At 40.9% G+C, this 8,995-nt stretch overlaps 2 protein-coding genes across 2 annotated transcripts; one reads left to right on the top strand and one right to left on the bottom strand.

Annotated features, from left to right (window-relative positions):
* Positions 1–904: 904 nt before the first annotated feature.
* Positions 905–2,283, top strand: gpr27 (G protein-coupled receptor 27). The gene has a single exon (XM_028406547.1). It carries the CDS (start codon positions 905–907, stop codon positions 2,018–2,020), a length of 1,116 nt encoding a protein of 371 aa, XP_028262348.1. The 3' UTR covers positions 2,021–2,283.
* Positions 2,284–6,791: 4,508 nt separating this feature from the next.
* Positions 6,792–8,437, bottom strand: prok2 (prokineticin 2). The gene is given in 4 exon segments (XM_028406548.1): positions 6,792–6,917; positions 7,036–7,161; positions 8,217–8,407; positions 8,410–8,437. Coding segments are annotated over 4 exon segments (471 nt in total).
* Between the last annotated feature and the right edge of the window lie 558 nt (positions 8,438–8,995).

Here is an 8,995-nt window from a genome sequence, read left to right as displayed (position 1 = left end):
ATGAAAAAGTGTATTGTAAATTTTTGTGTTATAGAAGTGACAGGTGTTCATAGTTTATTGCTTGTGCGTATACAAATTACGTTTTTCTGATACATTCTCTTATGTTATAAAAGTACATACACCTGATCAAATGCACTTCAACAACATGCATATTCACCGTTGCGCAGTGTTAGTAGAGGAGATCTGTCAGCCTGTCACTGCTCGCATCAGTGCGCACAGACTGCCTTCCCATAGATCGCAGCAGGACCTGCAGATGAGCCTCCTGACTGATCCCAGGCCTGCCTGCTCCTGCTCCACTACATGCAAGCGGACGTGCGTCGCATAGGCTAGACGCTGCTGTGCGAGAAGCACCGACAGACCCGCACTGACGCTCCCACCACCTTCTGCAAAGCCTCTGACCTCCCCTTTTCGGCTTTATTTCTGTTTTTGTTTGCTTTAATTTAACATCGTTCAGTGGATGCGGGTTTTTTTTGCGCCATGCAGCCGGGTAGCGCTGTCTGCTTTTTTATTCTTCCAGACGAACGGGAGAACTCCGCCATCGGTGGAAATTGAGATGTGTTTTCGGAGCCGCTTGTCTGAACGGACGCCTACCGAGATGGTGCACAAACCAAACCCAGGCTCCCTCTTTTCAGCGAAGGATGGAAGAACAGACAGGGTGGCGTTTTACACCGGACACGTATGAGATGAAGGATAAGAAGAAGAAAAAAGAATTGTTAAATGATTTTTTTTGTTTGTTGGTGGGGGGGATTACTGCACACCGGGATGGAATTTATTCCTGTGTAGTTTTTGTGTGAGAGGGGCGGCGGATCGTGTCGATTTTATATTCCATTCAACCCTGGCGGGATGCACGGCTACCGCTCGTCGATGAATTGATGTGGGAATACACGCTACCTCGGCTGCATAGATGGCAAACACAAGTGAGTTTGGGGAGAGCAGCCCGTCCTTACAGAACTATGCGTCCACGGCCTCTGCGGTCAAGCTGGCCTCCCTGGGTCTGATCATGGGCATCAGCCTGTTGGGAAACGCGTCGCTCTCTCTGCTGCTGTTGAAAGACAGCTCGCTGCACAGGGCTCCCTACTATTTCCTGCTGGACCTGTGCCTGGCAGACGTGGTGCGCTCTGCCGTCTGTTTCCCCTTCGTGATGGCATCGATCAGCGGCGGCTCCGCCTGGCCGTACAGCGCTCTCAGCTGCAAGATTGTCGCCTTCATGTCGGTGCTATTCTGCTTCCACGTCGCCTTCCTGCTCTTCTGCGTCAGCGTCACCCGGTACATGGCGATCGCCCATCACAGATTTTACTCCAAGCGGATGAACCTGTGTACGTGCGTGGCGGTCATCTGCATGGTGTGGACTCTCTCCGTGGCCATGGCGTTTCCTCCTGTTTTCGACGTGGGAACCTACAAGTTCATCCGTGAGGAGGAGCAGTGCATCTTCGAGCACCGCTACGTGAAGGCGAACGACACCCTGGGCTTCATGCTGATGCTGGCCGTCATCGTGGGGACGACGCATGTGGTTTACATAAAGATGCTGTGCTTCGTGTACGACCACCGTAAGATGAAGCCGGCTCAGCTGGTCCCGGCCATCAGCCAGAACTGGACCTTTCACGGCCCCGGAGCCACCGGACAGGCCGCTGCTAACTGGATCGCCGGCTTCGGCCGCGGACCGACCCCTCCGACGCTAGTGGGCATCAGGCAAGCATCGCACCCCGGCAACAGGAGGCTGCTGGTACTCGACGAGTTTAAGATGGAAAAACGCATCGGGAAGATGTACTACATGATCACACTGACCTTCCTCATTCTGTGGGCGCCTTATATAAGCGCCTGCTACCTGAGAATATTTGTGCGTGGGGCTTCGGTCCCGCAGCTCTACCTGAGCGCTGCGGTGTGGATGAGCTTTGCTCAGGCGGGAGCGAACCCCATCATCAGCTTCCTGTTCAACAAGGAGCTCCGGATGAGACTCAGAGCCTGTTTCTCCTGCTGCCTGGGAACACAGACACCCATGGAGCCATACTGTGTTATCTGAACCCACACTGGCCCCTAAACAGTACTGCCAAAGACTAACCCATCTTATTTCAGAATGTACACAGATGCTGTGTGTGCATACATGCAGGGATGCTGTGGATAGGGGGACCAACCTCACTTTATTTTACCATCTATTTTATCCTGACAAAACCTTATTATGGAGTAAATTCATATGTCTGATCAATATAGGCATAATGTGATGCTTTAATAAAACCATAGTAAACAGTATTGGAGGTTCTGCCTCACCAGATTTCATCATGAGAAAGCCACCTTTGATTTTATGCCTTTGCATGAGCTGTAGGTGACATTCATTCCAAACATAGGCCATGTGACCAACACCTGTCAAGTTATTTCCTACCTTCTGTCTGGAGACATGTCGCCCTTTTCTTCTAGCTATAAGATCCAATCCAAAATATTACATGAATGTCACTTTGACTCTGTTTGTTTGACATCACACCCATTTGAGGTTGTTTGCCCAGACTTATGACAGAGACACTGCACTCCACTGACTGGACTTATATCTGTGACATATACACTCATTATTTGGATACCACAATTGAGATTCAGATCTCAGTATATTTTTAACAAGGGTATAATGTCACATTTGTAAATAGTGTAAAGCCCTATTTTCCCCATTTCCTTCTGCTTTTTTAACCTGTTGTATATTTCATAATCCACTAGAGTTCTTTGTGTTAAACAAGATGTTAAAAGTCACTTTAAAAGTATTTTGCAGATTCTTCATGTTGAGCCGTGGGTTGATTCACATTTACCTGCAGGATTACAGATGGCATTGTTTTTTCTATGGATACGGACACTGGGACTGAAAATCTGAACAACTTTGGTGTTTTGAAAAGGATGTTTGCATTATTTGTATTTCTTAGCAAATAAATGAGAAATGGATGATAAGTAGTTTGGACTCTTATCATCTGTTTTCAACAAGATGTCATTACTGGAACTATTTCTTTTTATGAAGGATAATAGCTTACATAACATTTGTAACACTTATATTTAGTTTAAAAGAATAAAACTATACATCTTTCCAATTGAAGAAAATGGTGAGTTGTACCCAAATTATTACAAATTGCTGCAAAGGGCATGAATGGATTTGTGCATTTTTCCTTATTATGTACATTGTGAATATAGTGCGCACCATCTCTATTTCAAAAACATGAGGACTCCCATGAAATAGTTACAAAAACAAAATGAGAATCGAAGCAGCAGATGTGTCAATATTTTGTCCCTATGGTTAGAAAACAACTTTTCATTAGCCTCCTAAATATACACTTCCTCTAAGCCTTCCACTGTGTAATGCATAAAAATCAAATCAATACATGTGTAAAAATCAGTGGTGTGCCCCTTTAAATACAGGGAGTTTACATTGTGCATGTGCTCAGTATATTTTTGGCTGATTGGACAGTATATATATGTGATTTAATTCTTCTCTGTTTAGTTTTAATTTCTAGTTGTGTGGATATAGCTTTAAAACAGACCTAAATCTGAGGAAATTACCAATTAAAAATGAGCCCATAAGGTGTTTTGAGGACTCTAACCTATTTTAATCTGGCTGTGTTTCGGGGTATTGTTGTAGCGATAGTGAGAGAGTTTTCAGACTGCACATCAGTCAGAAAAACTGTAAACAAATCAGCAACATTCAAAAGAGGAAAACTAAACGGCAAGGCCATTTTGCTTTAAGTGAGAAGAATTAAGCTTTAGAAGCTGAATACCTCAGGTATGACTCTTGCAAATTCTTCTTTCATCGTAGAAGGTTTACATTTAGAGTTCATCTGCCTTTACATGTACACAAACGTTATTCTTAACCACAATTCTGAGTACACAGAAATAATAAATAGCACTTCTCTGTCAGCATTCTGTCATGAGGTTGAAGTGGAGAAAAAAATGCTCTTTAAACCTGACAGTTTGACACCAAGCCTGACATTTACCACCAGTGCTTCCTAACACTAAAAAAATCTTCTGTCAAACTAATTATAGCAATATGTCAGCATCACGTCAGATTGTCAGTGTGTGGATATAGCACCAAGAAACAGACATGCTACAAGAAAAGTTAGTTAACTTTAAAGGTTAATGGTTTGATTATCCTTTATAATATTCATGGTTCTCAACAGAGCACTAATCAGACATGGATGTTTGAATAGGTAGTTGCATGGTATCTGCTTTGTAATCAAATCAAACTCCCAAACCTCCTTTTCACTTTCAAAGGCTATTTATTCAGTAATTACTGAATAATAATTACTAATTGACTGAGCATTGATTATAAACAGCAGCTTAAAGCTTGATCAGTTCTCTCAGTTTAATCACTGAGCACATTCTCCTCTGCCATACAGCACCCAGTCTCCTTCCAGTGCATCCATAAACATTAGCATCACAACACGCATGCTTGGTCCTGGCAGCTGGCTGAGCCCTGCTGCCGGCATGCTGAGGTCTCACAGTATAATGTCTGCAGCTGCACGAAGATCCTCACCTGCACGTGCTTTCGTGCAATACAAATGCAGGTGAGGGTATTTTTGGTACACCGCGTTGACTTCAGGGCACGCAGGCTCTGCTGCTGGGATGCTGGGGAAATGTGACTCTATTTCCTGGGATTTTTCCTGTTGGCTATGTTATTGACCTTTTCAGTCTTTTTAACTACTAAATGACCTCTGTAAAACTGACTGGACTTTTAAAAAAACACCGGCTGGACAGCAGGAAATGTAACTTTTTTGAAAAAAAAAAGAAAAAAAAGCTCCAGAGCTCCAGGGTTGCTTTAACCTTTTTGTTGAAAGTCCTTCAACATGGTGCCTACAGGTGGCAACAGTTTCGCTAAAAGATATCTACAATGTGGTTGAAGTGATTGAAAAGGCAGGTGCATCTGGTGCCTTCCTGTGGTCCTATGATTGTAGTACATGTGAAATCTGTTGCTTGAGTAAGAGTCAGGTCTGACTGAGAGGACAAGAAAACTATGCATGCACACACAGTGGCAAAAAGAAATAAACAGAAAAAATACCCACAGCCTATATTTTACCCTTGAAATGGTCCATGGTGTACAAAAATGAACCCCAGCCTACTACTACTAAGAACTACTGACTCCAAAAAGTAATGTCTAACTAGATGTAGCAGGGTCATTTTCTTATTGATTTGAAACATAATACAAATGCTCTGATTGTAGTTGGTCCTAGTAGGGATACACACCCTCAGAGGAACAACAACATATAACCTTTTACACCGTGCCATTATTTATTTAGCTTCCACCTGGCAATTGTGCTGTCAAGGACATTAACATAAGCATGCCTGATATAAGCAGGTGCTGCTGATGATCAGTACATCAAGGACTGATCATCAGCAGCACCTGCTGCAGCTCATCTAATTAAATGCTATGGAAGCAGTGAGAGTGGACGCTGTATTGAACATGTTTTGCTAAATAAAAGATGACATAGTGAGAAAACTTATATGATGTTGTTCATCTGAAGTACTTGCCTCACACTAAGACCCACTATGAGTGGGTATTAACTATTAAACACGACTGTATTTGGAGTGGTGTCACCTCCTGCAGGACATTAGAAAGATGCAGTGTTTAAGGCACGTGGAGTCAAGTATCAGACCTAATTCCCCCCAGAATGTACACAGCCTGTGTACATACTGTTCATAGGCAGCATATCCAAATCTGGAAATAAATGCAAGCGAAATCAGCTCTGTTACTTCATGGAAGCCTTAATGAGACTTTAGTAATGGAAGTAAAGGAAGCCATCCATGTTAAACTGGAAAATAGAACAGATATAAACAGAGGAAAAAAGAGGTCTATTTTCAGTTTACTCTCTAAAAGAAAAGCTAGCTGTCACACAGCATGAGTCATTGACAGGTTTTTCTGTTCTCAACGACTTTATACTCCTCATTCCGACTGTTTGAATGATCTACAGCCACTAAATGGCCAACATCCATTACTAAAATCTAAGATTGATGTGAGTCATTGCTTCACTGACTGGACAAATCTAATTTTAGCCTCAAGCCTTGAATAAATGTGTGGAATCATAGTGTAGAAAGTGAAAGTAATGTCACACTGTTTCCTACTTTTATAAAGACCCGTTGAAGGTGAATGTGAGAAAAAGCCCAGGCTCTCTGTCATCTTTTAACTCCAATTAAAATGTTCTCACTTAGCATGTCATTTCATTGGCAACACAAAAACAAGTGTTTCCCCTCATGCTTCCCGAAAGGGCAACTGAAAGCTCACAAAATAAATAAAATAGAATAAATATCAAAAAAAGATCAACATGGCATAAAAATAATGTGCAACATCAAGTCTTGCAGTAAAGCATCAATTTTGCATAGTAAAACCAAAATACAGCCTAAAGTGGTAACATTTTGCATATCTTTATTTATTATACATATTATAGTATATATTTAATAAGTATATAATTTATTACCTTAATATATTTCTATTTCTAATTTTCTTTCTGTTTTTATTACTTACTTACTTACTACTTACTTTTTTGTTCCTTTGCACCATTCTCTCCACTTCTTAAAGGCCATTTGTTCCTTGTAGATTAATTAATCTCTAGTTGTTTTATTTTATCTTATAATCTTATATTAAAGATCAAAAAGTACAAAAGACCCCAAGTTTAAATATAGAGTTTAATTTTACATGAACAAACATGGTGATTATTACTTTATTAAATATATCTCTTTATTTCAAATTAAAAAAAGAAAGAAAAGCAGCTTTTAAAAGCAGGTAAAATAGTCACAGTGCAGGTAGCACACAGTGTCACTGCATGTGTCGGTCCTCAGAGGTAGTAATCTGGATACTTGTATGGTGAGAGACATTTGGATTTGCCCTCCTCTATGGTGATACAGGACAGATTAGGCAGGCAGGGACACGTATGATGGAGTCTTCTCCCAAAGAAAGGAACCTGGAAGAGATAAAGAGAGGAGGCATAATAATAATAATATGATGGAACAGTTTTTGTGAACAGCCTCTGACCTCTATTGTGAATTTTTAAGGGGTGGATCAGAGAGTTTAGCCCTCACCTTGTGGCTCATAGGGTGACAGTCGTCTCCTACCTCTCCCATGGGCGTACACATACGCAGGCTCCGGATCCACAAACTCACCGCACAGCACATCCCTCCACCACACTGGGAGTCCTTCTCACAGGCCTGCAAACATACACATGTCCACACAATTACACACACACACCTTCCTTGGTGTGTGTGTCAAATGAAATGAAAGATTGACTCTGTAATTATTTGTAATAATTACATAATGCACACATGTGTGGAGTGTAATCAAGCACAATTATGTGGTAATTTGTATATCAACAGTGAGTTTAAGTGAGAAATGTGTTAGCAGCTAAGGTGTGACATACGCTACAGGCTGATAGTGAGAGTGCTTTATGCTAATGGTGGTGTGTGTGATTACACCACCAGTCATACTTCAAACAGAACACTGCAGGTTTTGCTGTTGATTTATGGTTTCCAGTGCCGCAACGAGAAGCGTTGAGTGACAGCTCTCACTTTGGGTGAGATGAAGGGAACACAATGAAAAAGGAACAGAAGTGATTTCATGTGACAGATGAGGATGAAAATCACTTAGTGTTTAATGGCTGCGCGCACCTCTCTCAATTCACATCAGCGGCGGCGCGAGAGAGGGCTACACTGACAGAAAAGCCTGTTTTATTAGCCAGTTGTGGATTTAATGTATTTTTTATGCTGTTGTATAAAAATTTGATTTGGATTGCAAAATTATATTGCCAAAACCTCATTGGTTGTCATGAGCTGATGATGTGTATTTATGGACAACACTCTGCTATGCTGTTAGAATCCCAGGCTGTATTATACTGGGAGGTTATGTTGCAGGTCAGAGAAAATATATTTCTATTTTATAGTTTGTTACATTTTAACATTTTTAATGTTTTAAAGCACCACAAATTTAACTCATGTAATAATGTGGAAGATTATGTTATAATATGCCTCTTGCCTCTTTGTATATCAATGTTTATTGTAAAAAAAAAATTAAATTATTATAAATAATAATAAAAAAGTGCAAAAATATCTTTATCCGTTGTAATTTTTTGTTTTTGTGTTTGCTTTATGTTAATTTCATAGCATCTATGATGGTATATTTCCCATAAATAGCAATGCATGTTTCAATGAACACCATAAAACAGCATGCATGTGTCCTGTGAGGTATGTCCCTGCTTCCATCCACTTACCCCTGTGATGACGGCTGAAGATCCCTGCGACACCATCAGCAGGGAGAAAAGCAGCAATAGGAAGGACCTCATGATGAAGAGCTTTCTTTGCGTTTCCGTGCCCTCCAGGGTGAAAAGTGAGGATACTGAGACTGGAGGACTTTTCTGCATGTGCATCCGTGACAGAGCGAAGAAACAAATGGCCTCCAAACTGGAGGAGGTTTATAAACCCAGCCCGCCATTCAGAATCTCTGTTAGTGACTCACACACTAAAAAAAAAGAAAAAAAAAAGACCAAGGTAAACTTTGACACAGTAACGCCTTTCAATGTCCATTCCCTTCATCATCAATTCATACTCAAAACTAAGCTCATTGTGCACTAAGGTATGCTAAAGCTCAAGGATCAGTGCAAACGTTTTCTGTGTATTCCATTATTTTCACCTTTTCAGTCTCCAAGGACACAGTTTTGAAAACATCCTTTCAAAGCTGATAGTATTCAGAGTGAAAGCTGCTAATTCATGGCTCCGTGGTACTACACTGACACTGAAAACAGGCCAGTTTCAATCTGTGATTTTTGATTACCGGTAATAGTGGTGGTAATTTATAAGATAAATACTATAAAAAGAAGACACATCAGGGTCTTATTGGCATCATAAAGGTGCCTATAGTGTATATATATATATTACAATGATATCTACTATTTTTAATTGCTGGATAAAACAAGACATCTGATGAAAATTAGTGTTTTTATGGCTTTCTAGCATTTTTCAGATTGAAAGACAACAGACAAGTTGAAAAAAG

The sequence above is a fragment of the Parambassis ranga genome, chromosome 5, assembly GCF_900634625.1.
Source record: "Parambassis ranga chromosome 5, fParRan2.1, whole genome shotgun sequence".
NCBI classification, from domain to species: Eukaryota; Metazoa; Chordata; class Actinopteri; family Ambassidae; genus Parambassis; species Parambassis ranga.
Note: the sequence above shows the minus strand (reverse complement) of the source record. Positions and strands in the feature narration are given on the sequence as shown.